Raw genomic sequence first — 20297 nt, 5'->3', positions numbered from 1 at the left:
TTGAAGTGGATTTACTATTCTACAGAAATTTAGCTGAAAAGCTGCTGCTGGCAAAAACACAGATCCTATACCAGGTGATGTATTCATGAATGTACTGATAAACTTTAGGTCAGTAACCCTGTATATCATGGTCATGTGGTTTTCACCAGTGGTAGTCCAGGCTGATCAGAGCCAATCAGGAGGCGAGGCGGGTGTGATGTCATCGTTTCTAAAAGTCTCACAACACAAGCCCAGGGTTTTCAAAATAAAAGGGGTCAGTAGTGTTTCTAAAAGTCTCTGTTTCAGGAACTGAAAACTCCAAATGATTTAAAACTAAAACATATTAAAGTGGATGCAGCTTCAGTTAAATCAAAAACACCCAAACACATACAGTAAGGAGGAGGCGTGATCAGCTGGTGGCCAGACTGCTGTTGAAGTTTGACTTTATACTATATATATATATATATATATATATATATATATATTTATTTATTTAAAAGTTTGTGTTTGTTTTTTGTGTTTTTCTCTCACCAACAGTCAATATCAGGTTCTTTGAAAACCATATTCAGCATTTCGCCCTGTCAGCTCGTCGATGTGCAATAAACACTCACAGAATCCGTTTTGACTTTTTAGAAAAAGCAGTAAGAAACACACCGACACGACACACACATCTCTTGACTGTTTAGAAAAATATGGATGGTTTATTTGACCCTACTTTGACAAGAATTATAATCCATTTCCATGATGCTCGACTCCTCTGATGTCGATGGAACACAGTCTACATCCAAATATGAACAGTGGTATATCTGTTATCAACGACACATTCATTCACTTTTTGGTTCGTACAAACAGTTTTCAAAGACACACACAGTATAGTATTAATTTATCCTGTCAAATACTTGGTTAAGTGGGTTTCTATTCTGAACTCACGAAACAGTGATGATTTATAGTTGTTTTTTTTTTTTAAGAATCTATTGAAAACAGACAGTCTAATACAAAGTCCATCCAGTGCAGACTTGTCCATGGTACTGCTTCTAAAATAGCTTATTTACAATCGTCTACTGGAAGCAAAAAAACCCATCGTTGCTTTAAGAACAAAACAAGCTAGCCGTCACTATTCAAACTCAGAAACAGAATCAAAAACAGAACAGAATATCTTTTTATTGATTGTGCTTTGTAACCCACAAAACCACTTCGTCTTCAGAAATGGAAGGAGGCACCGAATAGAAGTGCTGATAACATCCATTTCAGTTTCTCTCATTGAGATCAGAGTATGAGTAGGACGGGGGTATACAAATGGTTGGTTTTTATTCATTTATTTATATATTTATAAAGTTGTTACAGGCTCATCCTGGTTCATCGCTTGTTGGTGGCGTTGTGTTGCACAACAGAAGTCACGGAGGAGTCGGTCTTTGTGTTTAACCATGCAAAGCCCTTTAAGATTTGCCAGGAAAGGTCACAGAGGAGATGTGCTGTTGGACGGATGTCGGGGGCTGATGGAGGCTTCAACAGACACGATCGGTGTTTTCTCACTAACACAGACACAGAATGAGGCCGCGGCCTGTGGATGATTGGGAGAACCGAGACAGTGGAATTAATAGTAGGCAAGTTAGCTGGATAATACCACTCCTCCCCCATCGGCGGCGCTCTCCGGCGTCAGGTGCAGCTGGGCGGCGGGTGTATGCGGTGTACAGTGTGGATTGTGTTTCCGGTCTCTCTCAGTAAGCTAGTGGATGTTCTTGGTCCTGGGATCTCACCACCATCCTACTCTAAAACAACGCCAGCATACCCACGTGCACGGCACACTACAGTGCTCCTCCCCTCCCCCTCCCCCCGGCCGCCGTTACACAGTCACCTCAGTCTTGCTGCCTGTGCGGTAGTGCTGTGGCTGTTGTTGCTGCTGGTGGTGCTGTGGGATGTAGTGGAGCTGTTCTACAGTGTGAGTCCGTCTGGAGGCAAACGCCTGCCTCTTAGATGCTGTCTGGTTCATGGCTAAAGTGTTGGAGTGCCCGGTGCCTCCTCCTCCTCCTCCTGCTCCTCCTCCTCCTCCTCCTCCTCCCTGTGCCCCGCCTCCGCCGCCATTGTTAGAGGCACTGGGATGGGAGTGCATTTTGGTCATCTTGTAACGATCCATTAGAGGCGTGGTCGGTATGAACACGTCTGTGTGTGAGATGGCGCGCGATATCGACTTGTCGCTGCCACGAAACCCACCAGAGATGCTGCTGACCATCCCGCGCTTCAATGACATCATCAGCTTGTCCGGCGAGAGCAGAGGATCCTGGGACAGGAGGCGATCTTGTGAGTACAGGCGCTCTTGTGAATAGAGGCGGTCTTGAGAGTAGTGGCGGTCTTTTGAGTAGAGGTGATCCTGCGACAGGAGGCGGTCCTTAGAGTACATGCGGTCCTTGGAGTACAAGCGGTCCTGGGAGGTGTGGCGGTCCTGTGGAAGCAGGCGCTCCTGGGACCGGAGGCGCTCGGCGGACAGCAGCTGTTCATCGGAGAGGATCCTGCCGCCGTACGGGGACATGCCGTTAGAGGACATGCTGTACTCCTGCTGCGGGACCCTCTGCGGGGACAGGACCCGGTCCTGGGACATGGCCCTCTGGACGCGGCGTGGCCTCTGCCTTTGCTGAGACTGCTGCTGTGACGACTGCGACTGGGGCGGGGCCTGGGAGATGGAGGACGACGGCGCCTGGCTCTGGTGCTGCTGCGGCTGGTCCCGGTGCTGTGGAGCAGAAGAGGAAGGAGGTGAGGAGGTGGAGACTCACAGATCGCTCTCATAATCTGAAGCAGAAACGGCAAAAGAACACGAGCTCGTTTAAACCCGGCGCTGGAGTACCCACCTGGTCCTGACTCATTTTGAGAACATGCAGGGGAAGAGTGCCTCTCGCTGCGAGGTCGGGCAGGTGGCGCTTACGAGTGTAGTATTCGTCGACGTCTTTATCTGCTGCAGAGAAGACGAGAATAAAAAACACAAACACAAACACAAGCAGGAGGTGAAGAGCGGATTCAGAGTGGGGGAAGAGGAATCGGATAAAGTGGGATTGAGCACAATGCAGAGGGCGGAGTGGTGCCGGCGGACCCGTCTGTGTTTCACCTTTCCACGCTCATGGAGGGGAAGAGAAAATGGAGAGAGGCAGAGGATCACAGTCAGAGCGTATTACATGCCAGGCACACAGCATCCACACATCCAGGCTTCATCCGGGATTCTACGGGCGGCGCCGGCTGTGGGAGCAAACTTTTTCAAAGGTCATGTGAAAGTGTAGAAAACAAACATGGTCATCTCATACAGATACGGAGCGAAGCACGCAGGCACCTCAGACTGTACGGACATGCTGGAAAAGCTCATCGTGTCGTCGCACGATCACATCACATGGAGAACGTCCTGCAGCGGCTGTTTTACTCTGATCTGTGTTTACAGACGACGACAACATGCATCCAGACAACAAGAACACATCTCCAGAGACACGAGGAGTGTAGGAGTGAATGTAGCATCAATTTCATGCTACACAACACAAACCCATGCATAAGGACACACACACACACACACAGACACACACACACACAGAGTGACGCACATCGACAAAAGCCTCTCAGACTTCCTGTCAAAGAGACGAAATGCAGCATAAAAACATTCAAAAATGGAAAAATTCAATTACAAGTCCATTGTTAACAAGAAGGTAATTCTTTATTGGTGGATATGAATGAAGGAGAGCAGGCCTCTCCACCTTATTAACAATTCGGAGATGACTCTGAGCCTGAGCCTGTCTTTTGCAATAATGGGTACAGCAGCGTTCACGCCACCTGTCAAGATTACACTCAGCCAAAATCCCCTTCGGCGGCGAGCCACGGGTGCTCGCCACAAATTGATTCATTATGAGAGATAATAAAAACAAGATGTTCCTTTCTCAAGCATAATAGTCCTCAAGATCTGGGCAGGGCCACTGCAAACTCATCAACCATATTACCATAGAGCGAGTGAATAACTGGTGATGTATACTGTCCTGCACTGCAACGGGCGAAACGCTTTTCTTCAGTTTGATACCAATTTGCATTAATAAGCAGCAGCATTCTTCTCTTTTATTGTCCCGACAATGAGAACGCTGCTCTATCTTCCTCCCAGCACAATCCAACATGATCTATCAGCGTGCCGACACTAGTTGAGCAACAAAAAAGAAAACTGCAGAGCCTGTTGGCCATTTGCTGCAGCAAATAATTTGCTTTGGAAGCAGAAAGAAAGTTGGGAAGACTGAAGGACGCCGCCTGAGGATGTTTTTCTCATCTTAACACTGTCTCTTCTGCGGGCTACTATCTTTGACAATTGAATTCAGTGTGGTTTTGTTTTACCGCCTATCAACAACTCTTACGTTAATTTGCACAAGCATGCTTCAATTAAAAGAGAGATTTGTATTTTTCTCTCTGAGCTTCAGTAAATAGCTCCACATCCTGCAAAACCTGTTTTCGCCCATTCAGTTTGAAACGGCGCCCGGCAGCGCTGACAGGGAGCCAGTGTGGAGCGAGCCCTGACGGGATGAGTTGTAGATCGTCATCCTTCACTTTGACTGCGAGCCAGCAGTGAAGTGGGGCAGTCATGATGAAATTACACAAGCCTTAAGGAATATTTGCGTTCCACTTAGAGAATATCATGAGATGAGACCTCATTACGCAGCAGAAATCCAGCGTAGCACCACTAAATCAATACCGAGCCGGGCCGGGCACAAGAAGCCACTTAATGTACTTATACGCTCCAAGAGAAATAGTGGCTGCAGCCTTTAAGTGGAGACAAGGGAAGCGTGGAATATCAATGACTCATAGTTGCTTGAGATGACTAGGCTGATTTCATGAAGCATCAGAGCTGGGGAACGGCTGTTTTCTGATTCTGATTCAAGGCCGCTCTCCTCTCCATCCACTGAAATCTTTACTCAATGAGGAGCTGCAAAAAAATCCCCAGAAAAATGCGTGCTCACACTTTTTTTTGTTTTGTTTTGTTTTTTTTTTTGTTTGTCTGTCTCTGTTAGATGTTAGATGTTAGACGTCAGACGTCCTCAGTGCAGCAGGCAAATCAAATTCACAGCTGAAACACTTCGGAGCGGCTCAGTGCGTCCCAGTCAGGAGTCAGGAAAGCACACTCAATGCAGTAGTTTTTATCATGCAGGGCGTCAGGGCGGGGAGCCTACTGTGGCGTTAGTGCAGTGAACTTGGACCTACTGAGTTTCTTCAGAGACGAGAAGCGGCTGAGGTCGGCCTTGACGGCCGCCTCGTAGGAGGGCGGCAGGTGAGACAGGCTCTGGAAGGAGCGTGAGAAAGACAGGTCGTAGGGCTCCGTCTGCGACGTCAGGATGCCGCTTATCCGATTGTTTTCTGGAGACACATACACACATATACACACACAGAAGAGGGAAGAGGGAAAAAAAATGGGCAGGCTGGCTGAAGCCTCACCCCCCACCCCCACCCCCACCCTCCCCGATCCACCCAACCCCACAAGAAAATAAAAATAAATAAAATTCAAGGACGAAACCCAAGGCATCATGGGAGACCACCTGCTGAGGTAGAGGAGGGAAGACTGAGCTGGAGTTTTAGCTGTACAAATATTTCCTGCAGGCAGAGATGCTCTGAACCGATCGGTGAAATCATCTCAGCGGTTCAGAGTCAGAGTGTTTATTGTGCTGAGCAGCGAAGGTGGATAATTTATTCTTGTTGCCAGGGCGGGAGCCGCTCAGGACGCATCACACATGCCCTTGGTGTTGTCTCTGGGAATTTGGGGGTTGTAATGACCTGAGAAGAAATTTACTTCCGTACAAACACATAAACATGAGGTTTTTTTCTTTTTAAAGGCTGGTGTTGATGTTTTTTAATGGTTCAGTAGCGTTTCATCAGACTATCTTTTGCAGACATTATTTTTAATGAGTTCCTTGACTTTGAGGAGTTCATTACTGGTATGAAAATACATATTTGGTTCTGTTCAATCTAAGAATTGAGACTGTGAAGGCAACGGGCCGCGACCTGCAGCGTCCTGGAAACACACGGTTGTCCTACTCTGTTTCCCTGTCAGTGAACTGCACTGCTGCTGTTCGCTCCGAGTGGATGATCATGACGTAATGTGAGTGCTCCCCGTTCACACACACATGAATCTGGGTCACATTCGTATATATTTTTAAGCGCTTCAAGATAGAGAGCCAGTAAAACAAATGTGAGTGCTCAAAGTCGTCTTAGTGACATTAAAGGTGAACTAACACGCAAGAAAACATTCCACCTTAAATCTGCAGTAGCTGCCGGCGGCCTCTGAGCAGCACACTTAGTTCAATTATTTTTCTACTGTTTCAGAAACAGTTAGCTTAGCTACGTTTTCATAGCCTAGCGTGTTAGCTTAGCTTTAACCTCTGACCTCTGACAGAATGGATGTTTCCAGTGACGCTTCATTCATTCAAATCACAAACTCTGTCTATTGTTAATTGTCTGTTTTGACCATTTGTCTTCTTGTTGTCTCTTTTCAGACTGAACGTCTTTATATTTTTGGCTAACTGCAGTTTTCACTGTTGTTTTTACTGACTGATTTAATGACATTACACAGGTAAAAGCTCGACTGGGGACAGGAGTCGAGAATTGAATTTGAATTCAACAACACATAGAAAAAGCAGGATCAGTGAACGTCTGTGGAGTGATGATGGAGAGAAACCGATGCTCCACAACATTAACTCTGCGTGTAGTTAAAGAGTCTGGGTCCTGTTCAGATTCATTTGAATGAATTAGTTTGAACTTGATGTTTCTTGAAGACTAAAGACGTGACAGGAGATTTGTTGTTTCCACAATGAACCTCGTTAACACGATCCGATCCGTGGAATTATTCACTTTTAGACCAGAAACTAAATTAAAAGGGGACTTGGTGCGCCCCCCCACCCCCACCCCCTCCCCCACCAGAAAAGGGATCCTAGCAACAGACTTCAGACACATCAGAAAATTTACAGAAAATATGAATAAAAAATATTGAATAACGTTTGGATAGTCAGGAATGTGTTTTGAGGCGGGTGGGGAGTCTGCCTTTGAGAAATGGTTGCATATCTAAAACTCCAACTTGCTGGTGACAGTGATGGGGAAGGGGGGGGGGGGCGTAGGTGGTGACATCAGGCACTCGTGAGCATTTGGTGTGGGACTGAGTTGACAGGTAACGTGGCGGCTTGACGAGGTGAAACAGCGGTCCACAAAAAGGAAAGGGAAAAAGAAAAGAGAGAGAGAGAGACACAACACACCAAACAACAGAGATGTGTGCAGAGAGTGACCCCCGCTCGTGACAGTGCTGTGATGTGATCTGGGACGTTAGCTCTCTCAATGGCGAGCAATATCTGGACTGGCTGTCGTTGATGCGATGTGATATGGTGCCAGGAAAACACACGGGGCGGTGACTGGACCAGAGCCCTCTTTTACTCTCACTCTAGTCTTCCTCTTTATCTCCCTCGCTCACACATGCACGTACACAAACATCCGCAGTCAGTCCCATTCACCGCCGTCCTCCTCGCTCTGTCAATCTTATCTGTCCAGCCATGCTGCCACCCACTTTCCCCTCGCTCCTTAATTCTTTCTTGTCTATTCAGTATTCCCCTTTCTCTCATTTTCCTCCTCACTCCCGCTCTATCTCACTTTCCCCCTGCGAGCCGTGAGTCCGTCACGCAGTGCAGAGCAGCGGGCATGGGTGCGGCTCCAGACCGCTCTCCAATTGACAGTTAAAAATAGGGGGCTTTAGTAACTGCTGCAGGATGGGGAGGAGGAAGGGGAAGAGGGGAAGAGATAGAGATAAGAGAATCTAAAGGGGGGGGGTAGAAGAGAAGGGGAGCTTGAAGAGAGCAGGTCGGAGGAGTGGCGGCAGGGCCGGGGCGACAGCAGGGGGCCCTGGGAGCTGCAGGGGGGGGGGCGTTCGGAGGATGTGGATGAACTGTGAGTGGACTGTCTGCCACACTGCATCAATAAGGGGAGAATCGACTCGGACTGTGGCATGCTGTTAGCTATCTCCATAGCAAACACATTTTACTGCTTCATCACAACGGACAGTACGACCACACAGACCTGACTCAAATAGTCTTTGCAAGTTGTTTTAAAGGGTAAAGCTGATGATAATCTATATTTTCTTACTGTTAATAAATCCCACAAAAACATTAAACCAACACGTGTTACCTGGACGACAAGGTCTTACACTAATACTGTAATTCATTTGAGTCGGTCTCATATACACCTGTCCAAGAACCAGCAGCTGCAGTTCCTCTAATGGCCACTAGAGTCTGGCTCCAACAGTGAGTCAGTCCCCATAGACTCCCATGTTAAAACTTTACAGCAGAAATAAACATGTTTACAGCCTGGTACAAAAACTGTTTTGGTCTCTAGAGCTAATTTCCTCCTTCATGACACCTGTTTATATAACTCACCTGTTTACATTTTATTAAGGACTACAGTTATGGAGGATTGAGGGCGTGGCCTCTTTGACAGGTGCTTGCACCAAAGTCTCCTCTCCACACACGCCCCTCCTCTTTGCCCATTTTTGGATTAGCTGCGAGTTAGGGGCGGAGTCAGACACTGCCAAGATGGCGACGGTAGAGCAGCTCACTCTGAGCTTCAGAAACCTGTGTGTTACGTCACGGAGACTACGTCTATCTTTATTTACAATCTATGCTGCTGACCCCATTTTCAGTTGCTATAGGAGCAGCTAACGTTTTTTTTTACGACATCTGAAAAAATACGTAACTTTCAGGGTTAAAGTCGTGATTGTTTTAGGGAATTCGCTGGCTTGTGATTAAGGGAGGTGACGTCTCCATTTTTACTTCCTCAGCTTCAAAGCTCTGATCGGTCGACTGTCTCTCCGTCCAATGGAAACAGCCGTCAGTAAGAGACAATATTTACTTCTGTTGGAGTTACTTCTTTGCCCAGCTGTTTTAGGAAATTACTTGCAGCCTTTTTTCTTTTTTCAAACTAATATTTGTGAAGCTTTATGTCTGCAGCAGAAATCGATGGGCTGGGGGCTGCGTGGCACAGAGACGATCAGTAGGTCAGAAAGTGTTGAAACGGGGATTAACATGATGTTGGTTTTGCTCTTTTTGTGGGATTTGCTGACAGGAGGAAAAACATCAGCTTGTGTCCTGTACAGTAACAAACACATGAATTAACTTTCTGGGAATCTTTCAACATGAAGAAGAACCACAATTTTTAAATTTTTTTTTTTAAAAACAGGTTCAAACAAACAGCAAATGCTACTTAAAGCAGGTCTGACAACAGGTGGAGGAGAGGAGCACACAGATGTGGGGGTTAGTTTGTGGTGCATGTGTACACAGACGTGTGCTCATGAATGAGGTTTTTACACTAAGTCAAACGTATTTTATGTTGTATGACTTACCACGTCTCAATGATCGGTGAGCTACCAAACCCAAGTGAGAAACACATGTTCAGTTGATGGTGAGAGAAACAGAACCTACACAGACCCCCCCACCCCCCACTTCATCACCCCCCCCCACCCCACCCCCCACCCCCCCCGAAAAGTAACTAAAATAAAATCAGCTTTGACTTCCAGAGACACGTGAAGTGAGATGATGCACATTCTGCTGCTGATTTCCTGGTTGTTTCAGTTGTTGGCTGCTGGTGGTTTGGGGGGGGGGGGGTTTAATCTAGAAAATACACTTAGTACTGACATGTGAAGCCGTCCGGGGGGGTTGGGGGTGCGGGGTGGGGGGGTGGTCTGTGCTCAAAGTCTTTCTGTTAGATGTGTCGTTGAAATGGATTTTTCATGTTTTCAATAGATCTCCAAGGCAATTCTGCACAGTTGTAGTTTGTGTGTGTGTGTGTGTGTGTGTGTATGTATGTGTGTGTATGTATGTGTGTGTATGTGTGTGTATGTGTGTGTATGTGTGTGTGTGTGTGTGTGTGTGTGTCAAATGGACCGCATGGTCAATTATGTCCATAAAGCAGGGGCCACTGTGGCTGAAGAATTCAAACGTGGCCTGAAAGCTATCAAGTCATTTTTTTATGTTTGTGCTTCAGACAAACAGAATATGGATCAAATGTTGAGATCACAGTGATTTAATAAACACAGAAGTCAGTGAATATTCAGCTTGTGGCCTTTTCTTTCTTTCTTATCTCCGTCGTTCCTCGCTCCGGCCTCCACCTCGCCGCCTCACGCGACCGTTCCCCCTCACGTCTGCCGGCGTCTGCTCCCTCGTAACGACTATTTTAACAAACAGCCGAATGACATCGGTGATAAAAAACGGTTCACGTGACGGCGCCCGCAGGGAGCCTGAGGTGACGGTGATAACTTCTGCTCCGGGGATAACAGCAGGTTTCACACGCTCTGCCAAACTGCATTCCCTTTTAAAAAGCAGAAGGACGGCGGCTGTGTCCTGATCCGGCTCACAGAAAAATGTTCCTGACTATGGGATGTGACACTTCTATAATTCAATCTTCAACCAAAAAAAAGCCTAATTTTCAGTATTAGAATGGATTTGCGGCGGGGCCAATGGAACAGGAAGTCCGTGTCGAGGGGTTTTTCACACATCCATGTCGAGAACTATATTCAAGTTAGCGCCCGGGTCCGGGCCTCACCTCAAACACTGACCTGAGCTGTACATGTGCCCCTCCCCCACTGCTGTGTCTTACCATTCTTAGGTGTGCGTGTGGGGCTACCTAGAGCCACATGGTTATAGTTGTGCTGATGGGTACCTGCAATGACAAAAGCAATGAGACATCTGTTCAGTGTCGATGAGGAATGCTCTGTATCAGCTCAAATACAGACTGTTAGTCGAGTGAGGGCGACGATTAAAGAGATAATTCACTGAAACGCTGTTAAATCTGTCTCTCTGTGGCTTTTTTTTTTATATAATTCACAGTTATATAGAGAAATTTGAGCATTTTCAATTGACTTTTATAGAGTAAACAAGTTGGGATGCCATGTCGCCATTCTTCAGTTTGGCGGTAAATTTATTTAGTGGGTGAAATATCCCTTTAATTTCCTCAGATTATGGGAAATGGACATAAAGAGAGATGAGGGACGAGGCGGGGGATGGGTGAATCAGCAGGAAGTGGAGTCCGCTGTAACCTCTGCAAACATCACACAGAACACAGGAAGTACAGTCAGAAGATTACAGGTGAACAAACAAACAAACAAACAAACAAACAAACAAACAAACAAACAAACAGTGCTAGCACACAGTATTTATCACATGAATCTGTGCATTCATCATTAGAACAGATGTAGAGCGGCCAACGCAAGAGACCACAGATCAGAAGAGAAATAAAGAAAACATCTTTGACAACATAGAATTTGCATTTAGTGTAAAAAAAAAAAAAAAAAATGCTGCAAATGAATAAAACTGAGACACACATCCCTCAGTTTTACATCACAGAAATACAACACACAAACACAGAGAACAAGCAAATACACAACAACCGAAGTTCTCAGGGAACGCGGGTGATTAGTCAAAGGCTAACGCTAAGCTAACACATTTGTGCTGTTCCCCTCAGTGCAACTCGGCTAACGGACGTTAGCAACTAGCTAAATGATACTATTACATGACCAAACTTCCATAGTTCCACTTATGATGTTAAAGTTCCCCCAGACATGTTTTTAAAATCCTCTGCTCATATGTTTTTCATCTCATCTTACTTCCTGGTTGAGAAACCTGGATCAGGGCTTGAGCCCCGCCCACCACCTGCTGGCTCCAGGTGGACAGGTGAGAGAGCGGAGAGCATCAAGATGGTGAGAGGAGGAAACATCAGAGAGACTCAGCCTCATGTTTGAGCCTCAGTCAGACCCAGACTCAGAGGAGGAGTCTGAGACCAGAACCAGAGACTAGCAGACGGGTCAGAACCGTTAGCACAGTTAGCATCTTTTATTTGTTTATGTTGTTTGTTAGCTTGTAACTGGCAGTGGCTGACACAGTGTTAGCAGCTGTGCTAATGCTAACTCTCTCTTTCTCTGTACTGACAAGGTTTCAGGTGTATTTAGCCCCGCCCCCTGTCCCCACCAGCTGACAGGATTGGTTCCTGAGGTTTGTGACGTATGAAACCCTGAATCTGTTTCTCTGAGACTGTGATTGGTTCACTGCAGGTCAAGGTGGAAACACTCAGTGATGGAGTTGATGATTATTTCATCATCATGTGTCTGTGTTATATAAAAACATAATTTGGATGTGAACACGGTGAAACACTTAGTTTAGTTAAAGTTTTACTGGCGCTCTTTCAGTTTTCCTTGTTTACACGTCGTCATGTGTAAAAAAAAGCAGAGCCATTTTAATTTTCAAACCCGGAGAATCAACAACAGTTTCACCCAATCATCTCTCCGTCCCGCTGCGCAGGAGTGTTTGGATGACAGGCAGCGTGATGCAGTGGTACAGTGCTCGACTGGGCACCACACTGTGGAGGTGCTTTAGTTGAAAGATGGGACCTTTACTGAGCCCATTGTACTGAGAAAAGTGATGAATGACAGCTATTCTCAGCAGTGTGCAGGAACACGTGTGTGTGTGTGTGTGTGTGTGTGTGTGTGTGTGTGTGTGGGGTTTGTATGTTTGTATATGAGGGGGAGGCAGCAATAGATGGAGACCCCGTTGTAGAGCGTTGCCGTCGCAACACATTCATTTGCTGTCTGCTGCTGTGCCTGTTTAAAAATGCATTAGAGCCAACTGCTGAAACATCCATTTACATCTGTCACAGACGTGAAGGAGGAGAGGGAGGCCCGACGTGCTCACATCATGGGTTCCAATATTTGCTCGAGCTATGGAGATAGATGGGATGTCTTCTGTGTGTTCCTTCACCGACTCTCTCTTTTTTTTCTCGCATAAATGCTTCACAGTGAGTCTCACAGAGGAGATGATTCGAGGGGGAAATTCACAGCCACATCTAAGACTGTGTCTCCTGAATATATTAAATCAACAGCTCTGTAATATAAATTCATGTCTGTTTGGTTTCTATCTGTGCTGTAACAAGAGTCATTTAACCTATAGTCAGGATGGGAAAGCATTTACATGCCGTTCTTAACCTCTTAAAATTCACCCTTTTAACGTCATTAGCATAGATTTGCATATTCAAATGAGAAGGCTTATAACAGAAGAACCGTAAGACCAGAATGCATTCATGAGACGTCACTTGAAAGGATCTTGCAGTTTCTGATAATTTGATGGTTCATCATGAGACTAAAACCCAAACTGAACTTCATCACTTTTATTTTTTTGTCCTCGCCTGAAAAAGAAGTCATATTTGATATAACCATAACTAGGACATTCTTTACACAAGAACAATGAAACACACCGGATCCCTTCTACATCTTGTCAAAAACAACTGTGTGAGATTTCAGGCCTCTGGACTGAACCTTATAAGAGCTATGGACTTTTTTAATTTGTTTTCTCTGGCGTCCATGAACCTCTCATACATTTCCTCCTGCAGCCTCTCAGCTGTGAGGTGGGACCTTCCACAGCCAATCAGCATCGTCTCAGAAGCGTCCAACCCCCCCGTGGTCTCATCCAACAAGACAGATGCCCGTGTTCAAGACAGAATGATTGACAGAGGCAGCAGCCAATTCCACTGCTCATTAATAATGAAACATTAATAATTTGCCACGAGCATCCATCGGATCAATGCCCAAAAAATGAGATCATGTGCCGACCACATGAACTTACATTAGACTCATAAAAGACAAGTGTGTCTTATGTCTTTTATTAACGAGGCTAGACCTAATTAATGGAGAATGGTAAAACAAATGTTTCAGAAATCACTCGGTGATAATGAAAATGTAATCTGAAGTAATCTATTAATAATTCATTCAGCTCATAAATACATGCTTCTCCCTTACACAGCACTAAATTATCCTCTTTCAAAAGTGAAATTATTTATAAAGATATCAATGATTCTGGCCAAATTCCTATAGTGCAGAATAGTATTATATAATATAGTTTTATCTAGATCCTCCTACACGTTGTTGACGGTAGGTTTATGCTGCTAACACACTTCATCTGAACCGTGTGTCCTGAGCTGCTGAAACACATCTGCAACAATACGGTGGAAACTAAAGGAAAATAAACGTTAAACACCAGTGAACATTTTCCTCGTCATGCTGATCAAAAAACAATTTCAGGCTGCGTCACATTCCCTACAAAACATACCTGCTGATGCAGATCAGTTGTAAATAAATGCAGCTTTTTGTTGACAGGGCTGTTATTTCTGTGTCATCATGGTATAAATAATGCTTTGAAAAATGGAAATACGGTCTGATGTGATGTGATTTAATGCAAACATCCATCCTTCATGTCATCAGCGTGCGGTATACTGAAAGGCAGGTTCCATCAGCCGCCACCAGTACGACCGTACACACACGTCAACATCATCACCAGTCTGACCCTGACCTCCCGAGATCTGGAGGGAAACGTCACGTTGCTATAAAGCAAACGATGAAGTCTTTGTGAAAGTTGCAGCTCCAGGACGACGAACGTCACAGTCACAGAAGGAGCCACACTGACGAGTCAACTCCACCACGTTTGATCATTAATTGGTGTCATACTCTTTCAAATCAGCGCAGCTCCCGGTCGCTCACTTTCTAAGAACTTTCGTCTCAATCTGGTGATTCCCGCTCAAAAGCCCGGTCGAGGCCGAGCTGAACGGCCCACTGAGAAGAGGCAGAAGACTTTTTTTTAGCTCATTAGGAGCCTGGACAGCCTTGTTGAGTGATCCCGTCGTAATCTGGGGACCAATTAACCGCAGTGGAGTTAAGAGTCCGAACCTGCGGGAGCCATGAGCTGCTTATCGGCTCAGAACACCGCCGCCGTCCCCGCAGCTGACGTCGCAAAATAACCTCCACACACAGCGTTACCGTGGAGCAGCGTGGGAGGGAGCTCAGGGTGGAGGAGGAGCCCCCCCCCCCCCCCCCGGATCCACTGCTGTCCATTAGTTATCACCTTCATCTCCTTAAATTGGCACATTAAAATAGATGCAAAGCCAGTGGTGCTGTCTAATCATACAGTGGGTTGATTATTTGTGATTGACATGCTCTCCAGATTGTTGGGTTACTCAGGTCCCTATCTGAATTGCTAAATGGATGTTTTTCAGTCAGTGTGTCGATGACGCAGCGGTGTGTTTGTCAGATGGTGTCAGTCAGATTGAGTGGCTGAATCAACCACATATCTACGATCCGTGGGCTGCCAGGCCAGTGTTAGACACTTTCTTCTGGATGTAGTCGCCCTCACCTCCGCAGGAAGATTACTCACGATAAGTTTCCCTTCGCTCAGAACCGATCTGCGGAGAATACCTCCTTGCAGAGTTTGCATAATAGCGTCCAGATGGCACACGAATGACTCAGTGGTCTGACATTTGGTGTGGCATTTTGTTTCACTTCACACTTCCAAACATCACATCCACATATAGCGCACAGGGGAGTCGAGGGGAGGCGGGCCGGGCCGTAAAACACCTTGAACCCTGCGCCAAGGTTAAATAAGCATTTGCAGAATTGATTGCGGTCACGTGCTCGGCGGCGGTATCATGGAAAACCATCAGAGCATTGATTTCTAAGTATTTGCATTCAGTCCAGCAACTGTACAGCAACGTCATGATATCCAGTCGGCTCTCTGTCAGTAGTGTGTGTGTGTGTGTGTGTGTGTGTGTGTGTGTGTGTGTGTGTGTGTGTGTGTGTGTGTGTGTGTGTGTGTTTGGCCACAGTCTCTTGTATTTCTATGAATAGTGAATTTATGCTCAGAGAAGAGATGAGCTGAATGGAGCGCAGCCAAACACTCATCTGTGTGGGAGAATGGACGGGCGGGAGAGCAGCTCACAAACAAACAAGGTCATCAGAGTGTTTGCCTGAACAACTGTGCGACCTCCAGAGGTGAGCGTCCCCGCGTCAGACCCAAGCGCCGCGTCAAACGTCGGCTTTGGGCCACAAACACGACAAATTAAAGGAAAGGAAAAACATAAAGGAGTTCAGATTCAAACAAGTCCTGAACCACCACGCAGGTTCTTTGTCTTCTCCTCTGATACGACCCGTTGGAGCGTCTCCTGAAATGTAGTCCCCACCGCTGCAGGCGTACCCGACCTCCGTTGTCATGGTTACGATAATAAATTGATGAGGTTAAGCTATACCGCGTCACATGACTTCCTCCTTTGCTCCTGTCATAGTTACAGGTCGTCTCACTGTGAAACCTAACTCTCTAGCACAAGTTCCTTCTTATGGCTATTTACCATCAATTGGTTTTAGGCGTTAAATTTGCAGATAGTTTGTTTAAGACTGGTAGAAACAATAAGGCCAATAATAATTCATATAAATATAATTATTACGCTGTAAGATATGGTCATGCCGACACGCTACAGGCCGCTAACCTAAAGGTTAAACTATGGTCTACGGGTCCACAGGAAGTGAAAGTCTGCACTGCTAAACACTAAGAACATGTTATTTCTCCTCTGATCATCTAATAATTGAACATGAAATTCTATAGTAGGATTCAGAAAATGTTTTTCATCTTTTATTGCTGGGTTTCTATTTCTCACAGACTGAGTCTCTGCCTTTATTTTAAAAGATTATTTACAGAATAAAAACAAAAGTCTGCGTGGAAGAAATCATTCCGACATTGTTCGGCCTGAGTTTTCATTCACTGAGTTCTTAAAAAGCATCGATTTACATTTTTAAAATAGTGCAGGAACCCCGTCCAGGACTTAACGATTTACGTTCAGCGCCTGTGCGTCAAGCAAAGTGCCCTTTATGTGGCGAGGTGAAAAGTAAGAGCGTGGATCAATATGTGGAGAGACGAACTGTCATGCAGGAGAGCAGAGTTCACATCCTGTCTCAGATATGCAGTGAACCCTGAACACATCGTAACCTTACCCTTAACGACGTTTCCCTGATCCAAGCCTCAGCGTCGGTGCCAACGCCACAGGTGAATCACATGTCGGGGCCGTTACGCTAACGAGGATGCAGCGTCACGTGTCTGTCTGTCTAAGAGAAAACTAAAAAGCTTCTCCCTCCAGTCGAGTTGCAGGGACCTGGAGACCTGCTGGTGTTGTCCTGTCACCTTGCTAAAGGCCAAAGGAACGCCCGACACAAACAGTTCATTTGTACAATGTGTGAGAACGTCTTTCCAGAGCTCTCAGCCTCGTTCTCGTTTGTCCGCTGGAAAAGTCGAGGAAGTCGTCTTAAACACGATGATGAAGCTTGAGCGAGAGGTTCAGGCCCCGCCTCCTGGCCAGTGGTTACATGAGGCCAGATTGTCGATTTCCCAAAAGTTACAAAAACATTTTTAACAACCCCCCCAGGTGTTGGGGAGAAGAAGGTTTCAGACGCTGGTTGATGATCTTAACGAGCACTCCAAGTGTACCGACTCCTGAAGACGCTCTTTTTCTTTCTTAGCCGCGATGCATAATGTGAGCTCCGTACTTAGACCTTTTTTTTTTAAATGAAACCCTGCGGCAGAATATGCTTGAGAATAAGAACAAGAATCTAAAAAGCAGGAAATCCTTCCACTGTTTTTGAAAATGCAAAGATGTGGTGGAAGGAGATACGAGAGGAACCGAGGTGGACGCAGACAGACGACAAGACACTGACAATAAAGACAGACAGGCACGACTTAATGGAAACCCTAATGGCTTGGTATCTCTAAACAACACAGAGGAGGGGGGGTGTGTGTGTGTGTGTGTGTGTGTGTGTGTGTGTGTGTGTGTGTGTGTGTGTGTGTGTGTGTGTGTGTGTGTGTGTGTGTGTGGGGGGGGGTGAGTAAAGAGCTGGGGAAAACAGTGGGTACAGGATAAAGTGAGACTGAGAGCAGATAAGAGAAGGAAAACTATGAAAAGGGGGGATATGATGGGGAAGGAGAGAAACAGCAAAATGGCCGAGTGATCCCCCCCCCCCCCTCCAATTCCACACTCCCCAGATCTATTAGAGACTATTAGAGACTCCTCAGCTCTCTGCTCCTCTCTCCTCACGACATCCCTCTCTAAAACCAACAGCCCTGCCATCCCATTAGCCCGGCCAAGTGGAGCTACTGGAGTTATGAAAGGCCCGGAGGTGGAAGGTGTACAGAGTGCAGTGTGTGTGTGTGTGTGTGTGTGTGTGTGTGTGTGTGTGTGTGTGTGTGTGTGTGTCAGGTATGAATGCGGATGCCTCCGTCCCACTGGCTCTGTTGACAGCCCGGTGCTACCAGCGCGTCCCTGCCCTCCTCTCGCAGCCAAAGGAAGCGGAGGAGAGGGGAAGCCACCGTGGGCTTGACATTTAACAACTGACAAAGAGTGTTCACATTTAATCGCTAAATGTTAACTGCCATAATAACCCCACTTCACTCGGTTAGTAGGGGACAAAGCTTCAGGCCCCTGGGTGGGGGCCGACGTTACACCCTCATTGATTTCGCTGGTGGAGCACGAGGCTTAACTCTGACCCAATTGCAGCGCGGGTGATAATGCTTATAGGTTTTATTTATAGCACTTCCAGCTCTGCTAATTTTAGCTTCCGCTGCTCATTCGTTACCGAGTGGCCACTGTGAGTCAGAGTTCGGACTCGTGGATTAACGATGACAAAACTTAACCTACATCTGTGGGTGAAAGTCTCATTTTAATAATGAGTGTCTGCTTCTCACGTCCAGAGAAGCTCGGCGTTACTGCAACTGAGCGGCTAGCTATGATTAGCAGTCGCTGCCATGACAACAAGAAGGCCGCCGCCCACAGAAAACTCGAACCTCATGAGCAGATATGAGACAGCACTTCACAGCACACACAGCACAACCTGCTCAGATGCTGCAGTGTTAAACTCCAGTCAGGACAATAGAAACGTGTGTGTGAACACGTCTGACAACCGTCGGCCGAAACAGTCGAACTCAGCTGCTGCATCAGAGCTTTGACTGGTTCGTACCGAAGGTGTCGATCATAGAAAATGAAATAATAACCAAGAGAACATACTCCAACAAAAAGAAAAAAAAAAGGACATAATTAAAAACCCACTCAGCTCCAACATCAGACAATGTGCAATTTGTACAACTGAAATGAGCCAAAGGGATTTTTCTATGTTCATGAACTTCTCTTCAAAATCACAGTTTATTCCAGTTCTGTTCATTTTCTGCCATTTTAAAAAAAAAATTACTCTGACGGCATTGTCTTTGTTGAAAAATGCAAACCAAATGAAAATTGAATTAAATTTTAATTTCAACCTGTTTCTGTCATTATCCTCGGGTCAGATCTGCAGCTGGGGGGGTGGGGGGGGGGGGTTGTGCTGTGTATTTCAGCCAGTGTCTTTACTGACACCACGAATGTTCAAAGTGTAAATACAGTTTCCTGTTTTATTCTCTGCCTCTAGTTTAGTGTCGTGTGTAGTGTTGTGAGTTGTGTGTTGTGTTGTGAGTTGTGTTGTGAGTGTTGTGAGTGTTGAGTGTTGAGTGTTGTGAGTTGTGAGTTGTGTGTTGTGTGTTGTGTTGTGAGTGTTGTGAGTTGTGTGTTGTGTGTTGTGTGTTGTGTTGTGAGTGTTGTGAGTGTTGTGAGTTGTGTGTTGTGTGTTGTGTTGTGAGTGTTGTGAGTTGTGTGTTGTGATGTGAGTGTTGTGTGTTGTGATGTGAGTGTTGTGTGTTGTGTGTTGTGAGTGTTGTGAGTGTTGTGTGTTGTGTTGTGAGTGTCGTGTGTTGTGATGTGCTGGTCTTGTAAAGTTGATCTGTCGACCTTGTTGACGAGCAGCTGCCTGTTCATGCGTCCAGCAGACATGCGTCAACTTTCCATTTAAATTTCCAAACTGAATTTCACAAAAAAAAAAAAACCTGCCAAAGAAAATGTGAATTAATGTAAAGTTTCCATCGACTGAACTTTAGGAGTTCAGCTAAAGGTCGGCGCCGTGAAGAGATGACGTCGTTAAAAGAGCAGCAGTTAAAGTCAAATTTCTCGTCTCTCTAGTGGAGCAGAAACTTATTAAAGTTTATTTGTAAAGTCTGATTAAACTGCTTTTATCAAGACGCCAACTTTTCCTCCTGAACCAAAAGAAAAAACGTTTTTATTATATTATTATATTATTTTTTTATTTCCTGCTTTTTCCCTGAAAATGTGCATAAAATCAGGTGCCTGTATTTATTAGCATTAATTTAGAGTTGTGTTTCTGGCCTGAGGTCGTATGTATTTTCCAGCTAGCAGCTAACATTTCTTCAGTATTGATAGTTTGATCCCGCTGTAAAACTAGAAGCTTGTGTTTCAGAGGGCACCACTCTACTATAACACCACCCTTATTAAGGATTCATTAAGGATTTATAATTAGGTCATAATACGGTTTTTAACATTTTATAAGTCATAAACAACTTATAATAAACAAGTTATAACAGTTTTAATACATTGATGCAGGCTCACTATTT

At 45.6% G+C, this 20297-nt stretch overlaps 1 protein-coding gene across 13 annotated transcripts in view; it reads right to left on the bottom strand.

Annotated features, from left to right (window-relative positions):
* Positions 1-651: 651 nt before the first annotated feature.
* LOC130162787 (protein shisa-6) overlaps positions 652-20297 on the bottom strand; it is a 61150-nt gene continuing 41504 nt past the window's right edge. For 2 of the 13 annotated variants that reach the window (XM_056366601.1, XM_056366604.1), the window contains 5 exons: positions 10609-10671; positions 9356-9376; positions 5188-5340; positions 2823-2926; positions 652-2704 (listed from right to left, as the gene is read on the bottom strand). In XM_056366601.1, coding sequence (XP_056222576.1) covers positions 1823-2704; positions 2823-2926; positions 5188-5340; positions 9356-9376; positions 10609-10671 — 1223 coding nt within the window. In that variant the 3' untranslated portion in view covers positions 652-1822. The remainder of the gene's footprint in view (positions 2705-2822; positions 2927-5187; positions 5341-9355; positions 9377-10608; positions 10672-20297) is intronic. The other 11 variants (XM_056366607.1, XM_056366609.1, XM_056366603.1 and 8 more) reach the window with 7 other exon arrangements.

Source organism: Seriola aureovittata, chromosome 21 (genome assembly GCF_021018895.1).
Source record: "Seriola aureovittata isolate HTS-2021-v1 ecotype China chromosome 21, ASM2101889v1, whole genome shotgun sequence".
Lineage (NCBI taxonomy): Eukaryota > Metazoa > Chordata > Actinopteri > Carangiformes > Carangidae > Seriola > Seriola aureovittata.
This window is presented reverse-complemented; position numbering and strand designations above follow the sequence as displayed.